General features: G+C 36.6%; 1 protein-coding gene across 1 annotated transcript in view; it reads left to right on the top strand.

Moving 5' to 3' along the window:
• HTT (huntingtin) overlaps positions 1-20,605 on the top strand; it is a gene marked incomplete at both ends in the record, with an annotated part of 57,425 nt that overhangs the window by 16,322 nt on the left and 20,498 nt on the right. Inside the window, 17 exons of the mRNA XM_009581722.1 lie at positions 1,801-1,952; positions 2,373-2,575; positions 3,416-3,542; positions 4,251-4,378; positions 5,073-5,183; positions 5,747-5,824; positions 6,472-6,695; positions 7,271-7,349; positions 7,484-7,645; positions 8,601-8,656; positions 9,434-9,582; positions 10,248-10,384; positions 12,446-12,562; positions 14,452-14,574; positions 15,116-15,354; positions 16,682-16,824; positions 20,190-20,397. Of these exons, the coding sequence (XP_009580017.1) occupies positions 1,801-1,952; positions 2,373-2,575; positions 3,416-3,542; positions 4,251-4,378; positions 5,073-5,183; positions 5,747-5,824; positions 6,472-6,695; positions 7,271-7,349; positions 7,484-7,645; positions 8,601-8,656; positions 9,434-9,582; positions 10,248-10,384; positions 12,446-12,562; positions 14,452-14,574; positions 15,116-15,354; positions 16,682-16,824; positions 20,190-20,397 (2,436 nt within the window). The remainder of the gene's footprint in view (positions 1-1,800; positions 1,953-2,372; positions 2,576-3,415; positions 3,543-4,250; positions 4,379-5,072; positions 5,184-5,746; positions 5,825-6,471; positions 6,696-7,270; positions 7,350-7,483; positions 7,646-8,600; positions 8,657-9,433; positions 9,583-10,247; positions 10,385-12,445; positions 12,563-14,451; positions 14,575-15,115; positions 15,355-16,681; positions 16,825-20,189; positions 20,398-20,605) is intronic.

Raw genomic sequence — 20,605 nt, forward strand, 5'->3', positions numbered from 1 at the left:
GAACAGCAAATGAGATCTGTAATACTTAACTAAGTGTTACGTAGTTAATATATGATAGCCCCAAAGTACTTACATTCTGAAGAAGTTCTTCAGAATGTAACTGTGCAGTTGGCAATTCCAAAGCTTTGATCTTGCCTCTGATTATCAATGTGCTGTGCCACGTGAGCTGTAAAACTAGCTACTGAAGATGTGCATGTGTAGAGCTGTTTGGTTTTTAAATAGATTTAACATCACTTGTGTTGATTTTTCTTCATTGCTGTTGTTGTGTCTCTACTCTTATTTTACTCTTCTGGTATCCTGAAACTCTGTTGGGAAATCTTATCTTATTTTAAAAACAAACCAAAAACCCAACAACAACAAAAAACCAATCCTCCCCCAGTTGCTTTTCTTGTCACATGCCCTTTCTTCGCTTGCCAGCCATAAGTGTGGTGTGCTCTGCATGTGCATTCTAAAAGATGTCTTTTGAGCTATAGATCCAGTTTTAACAAATGAAGTAGATTAGGCTGTGAGCAGTACTTAGCTGGAAAACAAAATGAATGTGGAGTTGCAACAATGTGTCTTCTGCTCTACCCAGCTTAAAAAATGCTGTTTTTAAGATGCATCTAATATTCATCAGGGATGCAATGACATAGCCTTTGCTCTTTCCTCTAATTCCTTCTTTACAAATTTTCGGCCCACGTTCATACTAATTTGGGTTGTAATTTTATTTGTGTGGAATGATATGAACATTTATCATTCTGGGTAATAACAATATAATAACATGTATAATAACATGAGAATTTTGCCAGAATTCTTTTCTGTCTTAAGTATTGTCGTTCTTAGGATTAAAAAGCTATTGGAACTGCTGCATTCCAACTCTGTACATTTCAATGTGGATTAACTTGTGGGTTTCTAACTGTGTGTAAAGTAAACAACACTTGCATTGAAAATACTTTTTTTTTGTTTTAAAAAAATGGAAGGCACTGTAATTATCTTTGTAGCTGTATTTGTAAAAATAATAACTATACTTAGTGTAAATTTTATTTTCTGAAATTACTCTAGTTGTATTAGACCAGAGCGATTACATTAGAAGATCCTTTTTTTTTTTTTTAATTAAAAAAATATCTTGGAAGAATCCCTTTATTTAGAGGTTGCATAAAGTCTTTTCCTGAAAGAAAGCCAGTAGTATTGTGCAGGTCTTACAGCTTTGAAATGATGTGTGTCATTGACACAGTATTCTGACAAATGTCTTTTGGTGATCTCTGCCTCCTCTTTTTGAAACTGGAGTTGTGTGGGGAAAATCTGATTTTAAAATTACTGTAAAGAAAAATATGGAATGCAGCAGCAAATTACAATCTTGGATAAAGTCCACCCATAAATCTACATGATTTGATGGATTGCAATTGTTTAATTAAATTCTTGTCACTTTAAAACAATGTGTTCTTACAATCCAACACTACAGCTTCTCTCTCCCATCCCGACTTTGCATACGCACAAGACTTTTAACTGGAGATAGTTCAGGACCATGCTGGTTAGCAATTAAATACAGAATTCTTCAGTTTATCAGTAGATGTCACTAGCAGCTTTGATATTTGCTATTTAAAAAAAAAAAAACAAAAAAAAAACGGTTCTTCAAGGATAGAAAGTATTGTCAGGTCTCTGCTGCAAACTTTTTTTAAGTCCTTCTTGAGTGTTAAATGTGCATTTCTGTAGTACTTTTTTTTTTCTGATTAGCAGTCTACTTGACTGTTAGTTTTCTTAAGACTTTAAACTTACCGAAAGGGGGGAAAAAGTCATGACATTCCAAAATTAAACTTCCAGTGTTTCCCAGCCAAGTCCTTCAGATGAAGCTCAGAAGGGCTGCACCATTGGAATGGCCGGCATGGTCCTGTCTCTCCTTTCATCAGCATGGTTCCCACTGGACCTCTCTGCGCATCAGGATGCTTTGATTTTGACTGGAAACTTGCTTGCAGGTAGGATGGAACAAGAAAAGTAGGATTGTCCTGATATTTTTACCATTAGCATCGGAAGGTCCGTATCTCACCCTATTCCGATTGCACGCAACAAAACACTTGCAAGATTGAGCAGAAGAAATAAAGAAGGAAATTCTTGCACCCAGGAGGTTTGAAGAGATACTGCCTCCAAGTTGCAAATTTCCTCTAGTTGCCAAAGGGAATGTGCAGCGTGCTTGGTACAGGCTGAGTACAAAGAACTAACACTTTCTGTTGTTGTTGTTTAAAACTATGCACCTACTGCTGGTTTTGAAAATACAAGCTCGCTTTTCCCTATTTGAATTTCTGTTCATATAGAGGTGATACGCTTCTAAAATTTTCTGATGCTTAATTCCAAGTTTTAATCTTCTTTTTCTTTAACTAATGTGATTCCTGTTGCAGCAAGTGCTCCCAAGTGCTTAAAGAATCCCTGGAGTGCTGAAGAAGATTCAAACCAAGGTGCTGCAAAGCAGGAGGAACCCTGGCCGGCTCTGGCAGATCGAACTCTTGTTACTTTAGTAGAACAGCTCTTTTCTCATCTGCTGAAGGTCATTAATATTTGTGCACATGTAATGGATGATGTTGCTCCTGGCCCAGCAGTAAAGGTATGTATTAAAAATAAAATCGTGTGACTTAAGTACTGTTGTGATACAGACCTCTTCAAGGCTCCACATTTTAGAGTTGATACAGTAACTATTTAATATCTTGATAATATGACTCCACTATGTGTAGGAAAGCAAGTAACATGACAAGAATATGCATATCGTTCTTCCATGTAACACGTTTTTGTTTAGTTCTGCAGTGTTTCTAATATTACTTTAAATTTTGAACCTTTTATTCCTGGTGACTTCACTTGAAACATTAATTCAGTGAGGAGTGTATATAGTAAATGAAGTATTGGATTGCATACTCTGGCAAACATCTGTTGACTTTTGGGTTGCTTGGCTAGCTATAATGCACTGAGCTCCTTTTGGGGCTTAAAATAACACTTCTATCTTTTGAATATCCTGCAAAATATTTTGACTTCTGAAACAGCTCATATGAGGTACTTCTGGGTTTGAGTTTTTGTTTTGTTTTGAGGCATCTACATTTTGGGACTGATTTAGTGACTGTAAGACAATGGTACAAGGATTAGTGATTTCTTCATATTTTAAAAGTGTGAAAATATTTTTTTGACACTTGTTTGTTTGGAATCAAAAGAAACTTTGAGCTCTAATTCCATCTCATTGGCTTATGGTGAAGTTGAGAAGGAAAGTAGGGAATATATTAAACTTCTTCCTTTTCACTCAGGAAACTTGTGTCCTGAACCCAAGAGTAGAGACATTTTAATTTAACTGACAGTCAAATAAAGGGGAGTTTAAACAAAGATGAATATGTTTGTATTTGTGTAGAAGAAGAAAAACTACTTGTGCATACAAAATTAATAACGCTTCTTTTAATTCTAGGCAGCGTTACCTTCTCTCACAAACCCACCTTCTCTTAGTCCAATTCGGAGGAAGGGGAAGGAGAGGGAGTCTGTCGAACAGACATCTGTGCCAATGAGCCCTAAAAAGGGTGGTGAAACGAGTCCAGGTAAGCACACTTACTGCTATTAACCCTCCCACCTACCATCCCCACCTAAGTATGGTTATGGCATAGAGAGAAGAAACAAAACTGAGTAACTTGTTTTCTGAAGTTTTAGTTCAAAAGGCTGGCAGACCTGCTGTCAGAAGTTCTTTTCAGTATGGTGTTGCAAGAAAGGCAGCTGTGGGTGGGGGCTTCCTTACTGTTTTGTTTTTTATTAAAATTAACTGTACTTTTCAGAAGCAAGGTACTTCTGAATCCTTTTCCTCACTGTTTTTTCTGAATCTACTCAGCTATTGACTAAAATTAAGAAGTAATTTTTGCATGTATCTTACTTAAAAGAAATTTGAAAGTTGCTTTGCAACTTTTGGCAGGAGTAGCTTACGTTGCTCTTGGAAACAAGATTCTGAACCTTGAAAACTTTTTTTCCCCTTAGTAATGAATGAAGGAAATGAGTGTTAATTCTGTTTTGTAAATTGTACTTGCGCTTCAATAAAAAGCCCTCTGGGTTAATTTCTCTTATCTTAGAGAGCTAGTTTCTTGGAATGCTAGTTCATTTTCTAGTTGTACAGCATGTGTTTTTGTAGTTTAAAATATGCATGCAGATAGAAAAATTCATGCTGTCTAATAATTCATATAGGGTAAATTATGTTGCGTATACATGTCATGAGCACCCTAGAAAAAGTATGTTGTTGTAATCTATGATATATTTTTAAGCTGCTAGGCAAACTGATGCTACTGGGCCTGTTCCAACAAGTAAATCATCTTCCGTAGGAAGCTTTTATCATCTTCCATCATATCTGAAGTTATACGATGTCTTGAAAGCAACCCATGCTAATTATAAGGTACTGCATGATACCGTTTGATTGAATTAGAATGTGGTTGGGCAATCACTTTGTGTTTCTTTTAAACATGGCTCTGCTTGTATTGAGGCTCACTTGTTTGCCTGTGTAAACAGTTTATCCACAAAAAAAAAAAAAATATCACAACCACCACCAATAAAAACAAAACCCGACCAACCAAAAAACACTGGTAGGCATGGTCACCCTATTGCTTGTTTCTCTGCTGGTACCAAATGACCCTTTGCTGGCTTGGCAATGCCGAATGGATCCCAATGTCTATTCTCTCTGCAGTTTATTCCAGGATGGGTAAGCTTTTTCCTCATTAGTTCAGGTAATAGAAGATGCATTTCCTAGGGGCTTGGTTTGGATCTGATTTGTACACTTCAGGGGGTGTATTCTTATTACACCTACTGTGTTTCTGAGAAATACATTACCCCTTCTCCATTACTTGTCAACATCGTAGGCCTTCTTGGATGCTCTAACTTCCTCAAGCTAGAAGATCCCTTTCTTAGTCAAAATGAAGTCCTGCCTTTCCAGCAATTCATAAGGGAGTCTAAGCTGTCAGTGGTGTTGTTTGAACTACGCTGAAATTTTAGGCAAAAGATCATTTTGTGTCAATACCCACTTCTTTCTGTAATTTTTATCTACTTGTCAAGTAATTGTTAAGAAAAAGTGTGGTTTTACTTTTTGGGACCAGGTTACTTTGGATCTCCAGAACAGTAATGAAAAGTTTGGATGTTTCTTACGGTCTGCCTTAGATGTTCTGTCTCAAATCTTGGAACTTGCTACTCTTCAAGACATTGGAAAGGTATAAGATTTGTGTGGTTTTTTTCTTTTGTAGTTAAGTTGTCCAATATCTGTGGTCCTTACTGGGAAAAAGCACGTAGCATTGATTTTAAAATTGGTACTGTTGAGAGAGACAGTAGTCCTAGAAGCATTGTGTAGCCACAGTGTTGGGTAAAGTGCTAAGGAGATTTTTGGGGTTAAATTACTGCTGTTGAAAACTGAAGGTTTTTTTTACTGGAGATTTTGCTTTCCAGCAAATAGTTCTCCTTCAGTCATTCTTACTATATTAATAATGTTTAAATATACTCATGTTAAATACATGAAATGTCAGAAGGCATGCTGCTCTCCTTCCTCTCCTGTGTCTTGATATTTTTTCGCCTTAACTGTGGTGTTAGGCATTGTGGTATTTTAAGACTAGGAGGCAGATCTTGCATTTTTATTTCTTTACATAATTCCATGATTTCCCTTAAATTAGTGTAGTTTTACTTAGTAAGAAAAACTTGCGCTATTGGCCAGTTTTCATAGTAATGCTTTATGTGATGAAGAAAAATGCAATTAGGTGCACTTGTTTTTCTGCTTTTCTAGTGTGTAGAAGAAATTTTGGGATACCTGAAATCATGTTTCAACAGAGAGCCAACAATTGCAACAGTTTGTGTACAGCAGGTAAGGAGGTAATTTTTTGTGTTACTGGAAGGTTAATCCTGATGTCCTGTGGTTATCAATTGGATGCTAAGACTGGTCGTTCTTTTAAGGGAAGTGGTGTGAAGAAACTGTAGCCCAGGTGGAGCAAACAGAGCATGTTTTCTTTAATTTTCATGACTTGTTCTGAAACTTGATACCATCTGAACAATATCGTTTCTTCTTGAACTGCTTCCAGTTCAAAGAACTATTTTAGCTAATGCTCAGAAAACAAGTTTGTTTCTTACCTTCCCAAATGTATTCTGTAGCCAGTTAACTACATCAAAAACCTGGAAAGCAAAGAACTGTCTTACTGATGGATTTCTTGCAGGCTGCCAGTTAAACATTTGGTTTCAAGTCATCAAAGCTTAATTTTGGTGGGAGGTGAGTTTTAGTAGACTATTTTGAGTTGTCACATGGAAATAGCTTCAGTTGCAAAAACAATCGTATCTTTTTGGGTGAGGTGTGGATTGGTTTTTTTTTTCCCAGCTATTTTTGTCATCTTGTATTTGACCACATGATCCACAGTTTGCACTTTGACCTTTCCTCTTAAGTCCTTTGGGAGGATGAGGAGTCAAGTTTTTTTTTCCTGAAATGTTAACTTTTTATTTCCTTCCAATTTTCTTCTCTAGTTGTTGAAAACATTGTTTGGGACAAATCTGGCTTCTCAGTACGATGGCTTGTCTTCAAACCCCAACAAAGCTCAAGGCAAAGCTCAACGCTTAGGTTCTTCCAATTTGAGACCTGGTCTCTATCATTATTGCTTCATGGCACCATACACACATTTTACACAGGCCCTTGCTGATGCTAGTCTAAGGAATATGGTTCAGGCTGAGCAGGAACACGATGCTTCAGGGTAACTTTGTTTCCTTATGATATAATGTTAACTTGAACTAGAATCTCTTTTTATTGTTTTTCATAAATGCAAGTATCATAGGGGAGCTAAGTAACTTGAAATTACAGTATTGTGTATTATTTATTTCTTGTAGACTTAAGCAGAGTAATTTGTCTGGTAGTGAGATCCTGAATGCAACACTGTATTGATTACCACTAATGTGTTTTCCAAATCAAAGCTAAATCATTAAAATTTATATCACTTAAGTTTTTTTAAAAGCATAGTAGTTTTAAATGCTTGTATTCAAAACTATTTCATTCGTTTGCTAATTTTAGCAAATAGTCCTAAAGGAAAGGCAGAAGGATGACTAAGCAAAGACCAGAAATTCTTTCTCTGGTTTGTTGCCCCCAAGTCCATGTGATCTGATCAAAGTGTACTGTAGGTTGTCTCTGTTGCCCTTTTGTTTTACTAAGGTTCTTGAAGCAGTCAAGTAGATAAAGAAAAGTTGGCATTGGTAAAACAATATGCATCTAAGGAGAGTATGTTTGTCCCTCCATTTTTTTAATGTGTATGGGTTTTTTTGGTTTTTTTGACAGATGGTTTGATGTGCTGCAAAAAGTTTCTACACAGCTGAAAACTAGCATTACCAGTGCAGCAAAACATCGTGCTGATAAGGTACTTGTATCTATGTACTCCTGAAAGAGCTGTACCTTAGATTTAAAACATTTTTCGTGCTCTTAAAACGTAATTTGGTTTTGAATCGGAGACCTGTTCAGATATTAGATTACTTTGAAATCTCTCTATTACAGAATGCTATTCACAATCACATTCGTTTATTTGAACCCCTTGTCATAAAAGCATTGAAACAATATACTACAACAACATCGGTACAGCTGCAGAGACAAGTTCTAGACTTGCTTGCTCAACTGGTTCAGCTACGAGTTAACTACTGTCTTCTGGATTCGGATCAGGTTGGTACACCACTGTTCTTGCAAATTTGTAATACAGGGATCTCACCAGCAGGGTTAATATTTACAGCAAAAATACTTGCAACAATCCATTCATTGTACTATAGGTGAAAACAAAGACTTAAAGGAGGGTGAGACTCAATTCCCCCCCAACAACAAAGAGCTTCAGATTTCTGGTTTTCTATTGCATATAAATTACTTTGTAAGCTCTGCAACAGCTATTTAAGAACTGTTCATCAGACTGACTTTAGGAATAAGATGATGTGGACAATACAATCAGTGTTGTTAAATAAAACTTCATTTACAAATAGAAACACCTTCTTTCTATATTGAGAGTATGGACTTCCATGTGACTGATAGTGGTGAGATCACGGTTGACAACCATTATTTGATTTTAATAGCGGGGGAAGCTAGTGGCAAATACAGTAGTCTGTGTGGTAGTCCATATAAGCAGTAAATTTGTAACAGAAAATAAAGTTTAAGTGTTTATTTCCTACAGTATTTTTGGGTTTATAAACTAGTATGAGTTGCAATATAACATAACTTTCCTATAAGTTTGTACACAGATAAATCTTTTCAATGCATGAATACTTTAGATTGTATCTTGGTTTAGAGCTAGATTTTTGGTTGATTTTTAACTTCTTGACTGTAGTGCCTCAAATAGTGTGTGTTACACGAGTGAGAAAGTTATACTTAAAAATATATAGACTATAGGTAAAACGTGGCATATATTTGTGCAAACTGTAATAAGCTCTAACATCACCAAGATTGTCAAGATCTTCTGTAATTAGAGAGAGAACACTTCATAACATATTAGAATGAACTGTAAGTAAAATGATTCTCAGTACCTGTCTTTTCCTTCTCTCCTTCTAAAACACGCACTTTTATAACCTGTCAAAATGATTTCAAATGGAAATTAATGTCTCTGTATCTGTTGTACACTTTATTCTCTCTTTAGGTGTTTATTGGATTTGTGCTAAAGCAGTTTGAATACATTGAAGTAGGACAGTTCAGGTATGAAATTAGCAAAGATCCTTTGAACAGTGCGGGTTTACAACTGTCTTATTCTGAAGCATGTAGTGATTAGTTTTTGCTGGTTATTTCTGCCTTATGAGAAAGGGAGAGTTAGATTCTGGGCAATGTGCTTGTTTATTCTCTGGCTCCAGTGGTAGCCCTTTCAGATGATACAGGTTCCATGTGGCTGAAGAAGTCAGGAAGTAGCGTGGAAAAAAAAAAAAAATTAAGCTATGCTGTGCTGTTTCTCCATTTGGAATTGTAAAACCATTCCTTTGGGACCCCCCCCACCCCACAAAGCTCTGCTTTTAGGAATCAGCACTTCATTGCTAGGATTCAGTTGCTGAAGGGAGAGCTATTTCTTCCTATTGTGGACTCAGTGTGAATCCATTTGTATTCTGATCACCTGGTACATTTTGTAATAGATCATAAGCAATGCAGTGGAATTTTCATTGTCAGCTATTTCTGGTTTTTCTCACACTTGAGTTTGTATGAAGAGATAAGTGGGTTTTTTGCTCTGTGGGTCTCCTACAGAAATACTCCAATGGGTGTTGTGCATTAGATACATGTTATAATATTAATAACTGTGTAATGGCCAAAGCTTGAAAGAAATCCCTTGGAAAAAACCCATAGTAAAGAACAGGGCACAAAAATTACAGAAATACTGTATGAAAGCAGAACAACATAGTCTTAAAAAAAAATCTTATTGTAAAAAGATTCATTTTTACTGAACAGTTATGCAATTCAAACTTGACACACTTAATTTTTTGTTTTCAGGGAGTCTGAAGCCATTATTCCTAATATCTTTTTTTTCCTGGTGTTGCTGTCTTATGAGCGGTATCATTCCAAACAGATAATCGGAATTCCTAAGATCATTCAGCTGTGTGATGGTATCATGGCCAGTGGGAGGAAAGCTGTTACACATGGTAATTAAAAAAAAAAAAAAAAAAAAAAAAAGAAAAGCAAAAAGGCACCAAAACTAATATTAGTAATAGTTCAGCAATAAAAACAGTATTGAATACTACGCTATAGAAAACTCTAATCATACTGATCGTTCCAGAAGACACTAGCTTTTAAATTTTTAATACATTAAATAAGTCTCACTGAATTCCTTCAGGAAATTTATTGCACCCTAATAACAGTGCTACCCCATATTCTGCATCGAACATAATAGCAATGAAGCTTTTATTTGAAACTTTATTAGGTAATAAGTTCACAACATAGCAGTACTTTAAAGGCTTTGATTTTAATTTTTAGTCCACTTCCCTTTCCCTCCACTTTCAGCCTTTAAGTGGGAGTATCTCTGTCATACTTTCCAGTGATTCTGCTGAGAAATACTTTATAAAAATATCTATTTTAGCTCTGACAATGGGCAAATGTGTCCACAACATAAACTTTCTGCTAGAAGTAAAAAGATAAATATCATTATGCATGATAAGTTTGGGGTTTGTTTTTATTTTTTTTTTTAGGGATTGGTAAAACCTTTAACAAGCTAAAGCACGGTTTACTTTTAGTAGCTGAACTGCTAGAACAAGAAAACACTGTTCAAGAGTGACTTGTCTCATACTAAAACAAACAAATCCCATTTCAGCAATACCAGCTCTGCAACCCATCGTTCATGATCTCTTTGTGTTAAGAGGAACAAATAAAGCTGATGCTGGAAAAGAGTTGGAAACACAAAAGGAGGTGGTAGTGTCAATGCTGCTGAGATTGATTCAGTACCATCAGGTAAGAGAGGAGGGGCAAAGTGTCCCTGTTTACGGTCTGTAAAAGGGTAACATTGCTTTGATTGCTAAAAATGCTTCAGGCAATATTAATGATTTTCTATAGAAACTTGAATAGTTGGACTCTGTATGTGATCTTTCCTTATAGAGAGAGTATGTCAAGATTTTCAGGGGTAGGGGAAAGGTTCTGCACTACAAATCAGTATTTCAAGTCAAGTAACATTTCTGTGGGATTTTATAGTCAAGCCTAGGTAACAAAGCACTGAAAAGCTCCAGTCAGGATCATGATCTTGGTTGTGTTGCAGATTGAATAAAGAGAAGGTTAGTAGAAGAGTTGTAATAAATTAGGATTCAAGAAACTTAAAAGAATGGGTGTAAAAGTGGAAAAGAGGACAGGATTAAAAGTAGGAAACATGCTGCATAGAGATGATTTAGGTATTGTTGTACAATAGCAATATCTTCAATAACATTTTAAAATACAAATTACTTGGATAAGGTAATGAAACTGGTAGTTAGACAGTTGTTAGCACTTACTACTTTGCCCCAGACCTCATGGATCTGGAAAACATGTTTCTGCCTTGTAGGAATATAAGAATGACTTTCTTCAATATACTTTGTTTAAAAGAAAAACATAAAAGTAATTTTAAGAGAAGTGACATAATTAACATGGGATCTTATTGCTTATTCAGGTGCTTAACAAACTTAATGTGCTTTTCCTTTCATCATGTGAAAATGCAATTCTAGTGTATGCTAATGTAAGCTATGTATTTTCTGAGAATAGTTGGGAAAAAAGTCAGTACATCTTGTCAAAATAATTTGTTAGAACTGCATGTTCAGATTGGGGTAATTTTGTGTATCCACATTTTCTTTTGAATTTGTAGTTTTATAATCATAAAATGACTAATACAACTATATGAAATGACACTCTGTAGACACATGATGTGAAATAGTGAATAACTTTGTGTTACATAAGGTACTGCAATTGCTAGCAGATCCCCTTCTGACACACTTAACCTATTAAAGACCACCCATGCACTGCTCTTCCCACACCATCCCATTTGTAGTTCTTCTTCTGTCCTGTTCTACTGATGCATAAACTAACCCCTGGGCAGTTCTGTTGTTCCCGGGCTGTGGCTGGGATGTTCTGCAGTGGTGTCCTTGTAATTTGAGAGGCTCCAAGAGCTGCAACCTTTAACTTTTTTCTGTTACAACTGTAGCTACCATCCATGGAGCTCCAGAGTTTAAGTCATTCAGGCCAGAATCGCTCCTATCTCCTCTCTCACGAGAAAGCTTTTTGGGAAGAAAGTAATCTGGTGATCTCTTTTTCTCTTCTCTTTTAATTGGCTGCGTTTCTGAATCTGAACTACTTGAATTTCTTTTACAAGTGCTTCTTCAGAAAACTGGTTCTCTGAACCGGATTCATCTGTCCCGCTTCCCAGTCCATATATTAACACTCTTGCTTGCTGTGTCTTTGGCCTATCTATCCTTGAAAGTGTGGTCTCTATAACCCTCAATCCGTTAACACATTCGGATACTAGAAGCGATACTTGCTGTTGGCGTGCTCCGTTATGTGCTCTCCTATAACCTGTTATATGAAAGTGACATACCTCAGGTGAATGAGCTCCATAAAAATGTCTGTTCTGTTTCCTTGACCAAATTTAAACTTTATTTGAACTAAAGAAAGAGTATACACGTGGGAAATTGCTCTCTTCCTTCCTCCCCTTTTCGTTGAGTATGCGATGTGGCATTTAGATTTACTATCTTTTTTCCAGTTGTTTAAATAATCTTTTGACAAATGCCATTTAAAAAGGACCAAGAAAGCATTTTTCTTCCTAGTTTATGAAAGTAACTGGAAAATTCTTTAAAAAAAAAAAAAGTCATAACTAAGAACAAACTTTTAACCTGAAAATGGGGTTTTAAAAATGTTGTGTGATTTCTTATGTGGTTTTTCTTTTTGCTTTTTGGCAGATGGATGAAACAGTAAATATTTTTCCCACTATGGTATTACTTAAATGTTTCCTATTAGTGTGGGTATTTACTCACATTCTTTTGGACTTTTCCTCAGGTGCTAGAAATGTTCATCTTAGTATTGCAACAGTGTCATAAAGAAAATGAAGACAAATGGAAAAGATTGTCCCGGCAAATAGCTGACATTATTCTCCCGATGCTTGCAAAACAGCAGGTTATTATATGAATTTTTTAATCTATAAACATTTAAAATAATTGTTACAATGTATGTATCAATAATGGCTTTGGGTATTGATTTTTTTTTTTATATGAAGACAGATTTTCTTGAAAGTGTGGTTGCCATATCTGAAAAAACAATTACTGCAAGGTAAACTAAGTCTTTGAAGTGATGAAGGTTATATTTAAATGCATGAAGTATGTGCAGTATCTTCGAGGCTGTTTCCAGAGGAAGCTCATTCTACTTCTGTTACATATATGATTATATCAGAGCACTTATTAAATGGTGTGAAGATTCTCCCACGTTTATAGAATGTCAAAATTATTTTTTCGTAACTACAGTGGGCCTAATTGCATTTTTCCTTAGTGAGGAGAATGAAGAGACATAGTCTGAAACCGTGCTAATAAATCACAGAATCGTGGAATAGTTGAGGTTGAAATGGACCTCTAGATACTGTCTTCCCCTCAACGTATGATCTACGGGAGTAGGTTGCTTAGGACCATGTCCAGTCAAGTTTTGACAGTCTCCAAGGGTGGAGCCTCTGTAACCTCTCTGGTCAACCTCTTCCAGTGTCTGAGCATCCTCACAGGTGGAAATCAAATAAATAAAAAAACCCTGTATTTAAACCTGTATTTAAATGGAATTTCCTGTATTTCAACTTGTGCCTATTGCCTTTCGTCCTGGTACTGGATACCACTGAAAAGATTCTGGCTCGCTGTTCTGCACTTGTGTCGTCTCCTCCTCCTGCTTCCCATGGTCAGATACTTGTACGCATTGATAAGGATTCCCCTGAGCCTTCTCCAGGCTGAACAATCTCAGCTGCCCCTTGTACGACAGATGCTCCAAGCCTGTAACCATCCGTGTGGCTTTCTGCTGGACTCCCTCCAGTGTGTGCATGTGTCTCTTACTGGACTGCACATTGGGGAAGGAGAATAGGCCCTTTGTATCTGGGAAGAAAGGAAGATTCCTTTTAGGAGAAAGATTTTTTTTTTTTTTTTTTTCTTTTTTCTCCTTTTTTTTTTCTTTTCAGTGCTGCTTCCTAAGCAACAGAGGACTTGTCTTCGACACAGCTTTCCTGGAATTACAAACACTTACTTCAAGGATAAAAAGTAAAACTGGTGAAATTGTGCCCTTGATGTTCTTTACTCCATGATGGCAGATGCCCACTTCCATGAGGAGATCTCATGGTTGAGGGGAGTGGGCAGTTATTGTGGATCAGACAGCAGGTTTTGAGCAAAGCTAAAATGCTGGCAAATTGAAATTGCCTTTGTTTCGTATGAATCTGTGCACGTGCTCAACTATCAAATTACTTAGGCAAGATAGGGTCATCCAGATTTTAAGTCCACTCCTTTGCTTTTTGCATTTGATTGTTTTATAATTTATCTAAAAAACTGATCAAGTAAGGTGTCCTACCTCTGTTGCTGCGGTTTAATACCATTGTAGCTGTTCACTTTTCTGATTATTAGGATTTTTTTTTTTTCTCCTGGTTACCTGCTTAAGTTTATTCATGACCAGCTTTACTCTCTATAAATAGCCTGGTAGGATGTGCAGGGAGGAGAAAAGTTTCTAAATTTTATGACAAGTCAGTCTTTTGGAATCATTCTGAATATGGCATTTTTCTCCTAATAAAATATATGTGGTATGTATATTGAATTTCATATGATAGATTTTTGTCTGTGTTCTCTAAACTCCTGTGTCGGAGGGCCTGCAATGAAACTTTAATTTATCTTTCATAGCTTTTGGTTACTCTAAATTTTGTACAGTAAAGGACAGCTTTATTTTACACAGGTTGTCATAGAAATGTTTAAAACATGAAATGGTAATTTTGTGTTGCAATTACCTTTAGTGGACAGTTACAAATTAGTTTTGTGGTTTTTCTGTTACAGATGCATATAGACTCTCATGATGCTCTGGGAGTATTGAACACTTTGTTTGAAATTTTGGCTCCTTCATCCCTTCGCCCTGTGGACATGCTTTTAAGGAGTATGTTTGTTACTCCTAAAACAATGGTAAGCAATTGTTTCCAGAGAAGAGAGAATCTGGTGTCTTCCATGCAAAACAAAAGAGCATGTGTTTCTCTTTCTTAATTTGCAATGTGGTGTTAAAGTACCTGCAGCAGATTTTAGGAAAGAATTGGTTAGAACTAATATGATTTACCAACTTGGAGCACTTTATACAGGAATGTTCTGCTTATGGATTACTTGCCTTCATTGTATATTTTGAGCATGAGGAATGTAGAGAAACATACCATTACAATAAATTCTAGAGTGCAATTTAGTAGGTAAATCCCATTTTTCTTATGCAAGTATTAGTACCGTTTTTATAGTTGAGAGATTCTGTAACAGAGTGAATATGAGCTTGACAGTTACCACAAGAATAGCATTTTGGAAGACTTGAATATAAAAGTTATTTCCTGCTTTCTCCATTCTCAAAAGGGTCTTATTTTATACAACAGTTAATGAAAATGTTAGGTTTTTTGAATACATTGCTATGTTGTGTTGTTTTAACTTCAAAGGTATTCAGTCTTCTGCATTTTTGTGTTTGTCTTAGGCATCAGTGAGCACTGTCCAGCTATGGATTTCTGGAATTTTAGCTATCCTTAGAGTTCTGATTTCACAGTCAACAGAAGACATCGTTCTATCCCGTATACAAGAGCTTTCTTTCTCACCATACTTGATTTCGTGTCAAGCAATTAACAGACTGAGACGTGGAGAAAGTAACTTATCCACACCAGAGGATCACACTGAGGTTAAACAGGCTAAATATCTGCCTGAGGAGACATTTTCTAGGTATGTTGTCTTTTGAATAACTTGAGGGAAAGATTAAGATTTCTGAGAAATCACATACATATTGTGCAATATATACATGGGTATAGAACTGTTATCTGGTAGGAATAAAGTCTGTTAATAAGTTGATATGGGAGGAGTGTGTGTGGAGGAAGGAATAATGAGATGGACAGTAGAGGGAAGAGAGCAGTTTGTAGTAGGGACTTTGGGCTGTTTTGATACCTCTTCTCAAGCCAAGTGAAGGACCTAATGGAGCTGTTAAAATGGGTGAATCCTGGACTTACTAAAATCTGGTCCAAAATCTGAACTGGTTAACCTTTGCCTTCCTCCCTGTGCAGGGACTGAAAGATGAGTCATCCCCTTAGAAGAAGGCCAGGTTCTGTACTAGAATCTTGGCAGCAGATGGATTCAAATCTATTGAGTTAGTCCTGCTCTTTATTTCATGTTTTTAAAGAGCTGGCTTGTCTAGTTAGCTTCCTATGCTGATGTTCTCAGAGTGTGACAAACTTCAGGCAAAAGAAGCATGGAGAGATGGTAATGGTATTATGTGACATAACGTTTGTCATTAAGGCATTATGTTTTAATGTGGTGGGAAGCATTTGAAATAGCTATTTGTTTAAGAAAATAAGACCTTTTTACTCAAGTATGGAACTTCAGATAGAAATAAAATGTTGTTTCTTATCATTCAGCTCACTGTGAGGATAATGGGTAGAGGGAAAAGGCGCTTCTGGACTCCCTTAATGTGACCATATGTCCAACACGAGTGAGTTGAGAAATGATTATGGCCAGGAGCAAGGATGGCTTTCCTCAAATGCCCTTTTTTGGTGTTTCTTTTGATCTTTTTTTTTTCCTCTGGCTAGAGGTTTGATACGGAACCTTTGTAGTAGAGTGTGGATAGATGAGGCTGTAAACAGCTGAATTATTGTGACTTGCTGAGTTACCCCTCCGCAGCTGAGCTGCGGTAACTGTCATGGTGGTTTTTTTAGCTCATTGCAAATCACTGTAAAGACACCATAGCATTTTGAATGTTTGCTGCATAAGTGAGGTGGGCTGGTGTATGCATGCTATCACGATTTTAGCTGATGAGTAGATAACTCAGATCTAATATGTAATTATTGAAGTGCTTGTGATCATCTCTCCATACCTATAGCATTATATTTGGTTTAGGTCAACCTGTTCTGTAGCATTTAATTTAACATCCTAATTAGAATGAATAGACAAGAACTTGATATTTTATTTTTCAGACTTACTTTCATGGGCAAACCTCCTCTTATTCTGAAAGATGTTGCATTGATAGTTTTTCTGTTGATTGTATACATGGTTTTTCAAGGTTCTTATTACAACTGGTTGGCATTCTACTGGAAGATATTGTTACCAAACAATTGAAAGTGGACATGAATGAGCAACAACATACTTTCTACTGCCAGGAGCTGGGCACTCTGCTTATGTGCTTAATACATATCTTCAAATCAGGTAATACTTTAAACACCACCTTGTGTTGTAGCATGCAGTGGCAGGGTGTTTTTTCAGTTCTGAGACAATTGTTGAATGCATTGAACTACTGAGAAGGAATATACAGGTACTGAAAACATTCTGTCCTACTTAGCATAAAGAACCTCCCAAACTTTGTGCTCATGCATGCGGGGCACATTTTTCATATTTCTTCTGTCTATGTGGAACAAAATGTAACTAGTGACTTTTCATCTCTCCTTTTAACTGTCTAAAAATTTCCAGTCAAAAAATGCAAAGCATTCCAAATTTGTAGCTGTATTTGTCATGGCTTTTCTCAATTTGGAGGTTGGTAGGTATGTCCAGGCTTAAAATACTGAGTTACAGACCACTGTAACTCAGACCACTGGTGTAGACTCATGATAAGGTAGGTTCCTGTTCTTTTGTCATAATTAATAAAAAACCATACACACACACACCCCGTCCCACCCCAAATCGAACAAACAACCAAAAACCAAAACCAGAAAAGTATGAAAGGTAGTACTGTTTCAGCTAGCTGGTCTAGAGCTCCTTTCTTCAGGTTTGGTAATTCTACCTTAGGTGTCTTCTGTTAGAGATCCAATCTCTGGCACTTTAATAATTCCTTAGTCCGTAGCCTGATTCCTTAGTCTTATTTTCCTAATAGTGGCGCTATCTTCCCTTTCTTTTATTCTTTTATTCTTCTTTAATATGACTGTCCTTTTTGCTTTCTGATTTTCACCCTGCAGCTGAAATCCAACCTTAGATTACAGTAGTTGGCTGCAATTTAAGAGGTCTTGGCATAAGTCCCTGGTTCTTTATAGACTTCCTTACAGATACGGGACAAGGAACTCTGCATTCCATGGTCTTATCTGTAAAATGGGAGTTACAGTACTTCACTACTTAGCAGATGTAAATAACAAAAAAAGTGCATACAGAATACTGTTAAACATTTAACATGATTCTGTGCTCCATTGTGTCCCAATAACCTCTATTTTTTTTTTCTTTTTAAGCTCTTCCTACAAAGTTCAGTTATAAAGTCCTTTCTTGAGAAAAAAACTTAGTTCCATTCCTGTCATTGCTACCAGCTGCTTCTTGAAAACATAAGTATTGTAGGTGTAGACTTAAAATAAGTAAATAAAGTGCTGATGGAAGTGTTCTGGGTCTTCAGCTGGTTCTCTGTCAAAGCTTCTGCATTGCCTTGATTTAACTTTCAGTAGCTTTACTCCTCCTAGTCTTCAGTGACATTACCAGATAGAAAAGTGAATGGGAAACCAATTGGATTATGTTGTGAGAGTTTGTGCAGCCATGGTGGATGATGTTTTGTCTTTTGTCAGAAGAGAGCTTTGGTTTAAGAAATCGAGTCCTCCAAACCTAGGTTCTTGCCGCAAAGACTCCAGGATTGTGAGTGAAGAGGCACAAAATATGGTGATAGTTACCGGAGCCTTCCTTCATCTTTGTTTTAAGCCTGCTTTAGGGCACAAGACTCTGGATGTACTGAGTGATAGTTCTCTTTTCCCATGTGTCTGTTAAAATAGTAACTAAAGTGTGTATACTGTTAATTGCTGTTATGGAAAAACATTTGAAACAAATAACTTAATGCCAAGGTGACTTGGAGTGATTAAATGGTGTCAAGCCGAGACCAATGAAATCAGAAAATCAAGCTGGTGATTGAAATCAGGGAAGTCGGTTCATCCACGGTGGGAGCTGGGGACGATGGAAAGGGAGGGCTCAGCTAGTTCTGCTACAGCGGCTGGCTTCCAATCTGTACTGTGAGTCTTGCCAGGAACTATGTAGAGATTTTCATGCAAAATTAAAAATAAATATTAAAATACTCATGCAGAGCACTGGGATATGTGTGTTGCATGATCTCTAGAAATGAATTTAATCTAAGACTACAAATCAACTCTAAGTACTAGTAGTAATGTGGTTACCTGATACGGTGTAACAGAATAGAAGGAAAGTCGTTCAGACACTTGGGCTGTATTTTCATGTTGTAGTGTTTTCTTTCAGGTTTAGGCTTAGGGTTAGCTAAGTGCCTTGTTTTGTAATACTTCTCTTTTGTTCAGTTAAAACCTCTAATTTTTTTTCTCTTTAAGTTATATTCTCCTAACTACAGGTGCAGCTTATAGTGACTTGTGTCTGGGAACATAGACTAAGGTCTTCTGTCATTTTTAACCACTATTCTACTTGGATGTTTTGTCTTCTCGCCCATTATAGTTTTTTCAAAATGTGTGTTGCTGACTCCTATGTATTCAACTATAGGAAACTACCAGATTAGAAATGAACATTTTCAGTGTACTACTTTGAAGTTAGTAGAAATAAAAGGCATAGACGAAGTGAAAAGATGAGCATGTAGTGGCTTTCATGACTGTAGAAAGTCACTAGATGGTGCAATTACTGCAAATGCAGGAAGCTGGGATGGGAATAGCACTGTAGTAAGTGGAACCCGAGTTTTGAGACTCAGTTATTTTTCCCATTCTTTGCTGTTTACATTGTGTATTTATCGGTCCTGGGGGCAGCTTAAACTGGTCCACATGGCTGTGGAATTTACAGCTTCATTCTTCTGTATATCTGGCAATGCAAGCGAGCAACACTACAGATCTCCTTCATTATTCTGATTAGCGTTTGGTTTCTAGCTGGTTCTGAAGAAACCCTTTTTTCCCTGATCTTATCTTCTCATAGAAACTCCAAGTCCTGTACCTTTAGATGACTTCAAGTTTGTCCTTTTTCCTTGTTTTCCCTCCCTTCGTTTTGGCAGATGAATACAAAATCAGGAAGTCAGAAAGCAAAATTCAGCTTTTGTGCCAAGTGTTCAGTATGCAGGGTAATGACTTTTCTCTACTTAAAAACATTTACTTTTTGCACTTTAGAAATTGGATGGAAGGGTATCAGTTTAGTTTTAACTAAATGTATTTGGGAAGCCCTCATCTGAAGTAGGAGACTTGTAAGCGATCTTCCTTAGTGCGTGGAATAGTAGTTACAGCATTGTTCTTAACTAGAACTTCTTTTTTCTACTTTATAAACAAAACAAAACCCCAAAAATCCTGGTCTACAATTAGCAATTTTAAATTTGGTAAGGTTTTCATGACAGAGAAAAAGTTGAGAAGATAGATTTCATTACAATTGTAGTCTGATCTAACGCATAACTTATTGAGTCTGGGAGCTGGTCATTACGAGTTTACGCACTGCCCTTGGGCAAACTCCATGACTTGCCTTACATTTGTAGAACCACTTAGGATACATCTTTCTTCCAGGAATGGTAGTGGCTATGAAAGAAGATGTGTATTCTCAGGGTACCCTGAATAATTTTAATACTTCAGAATTCAGACTAGAGCATAGTTACTCTAACATGCTTTTATTGTTTTCAGGGATGTTTAGAAGAATCACAGCTGCAGCCACCAGACTTTTTACAGGAGATGGATCTGATGGTAGTTTCTATACCCTTGAAAGTTTGAGTGACCTTGTTCAGTCCATGATTCCCACGCATCCTTCTTTAGTTCTCCTCTGGTGTCAAATCCTGCTTCTTGTCAATTATACCAACTACAACTGGTGGTCAGAAGTGCATCAAACCCCAAAGTAAGATTTGGTTTTGATCCCTAGTAGTAGTAGTAGTGTGTCTTATAATTATATTTACTAAAATTATATTTAAAAAATCTAGCTTTTTATCTGCTAAGCCTGTCAACCTGTTGAATAGTACTATTTGGATTCTGCAATATAGTTCTACATTTACTTTCCGTGTATACATATTGTCTGTTCTGATATCAGTATGTCTTTCAAACTAAGG

Source organism: Fulmarus glacialis, unplaced genomic scaffold (genome assembly GCF_000690835.1).
Source record: "Fulmarus glacialis isolate BGI_N327 unplaced genomic scaffold, ASM69083v1 scaffold36247, whole genome shotgun sequence".
In the NCBI taxonomy this organism is placed as follows: domain Eukaryota; kingdom Metazoa; phylum Chordata; class Aves; order Procellariiformes; family Procellariidae; genus Fulmarus; species Fulmarus glacialis.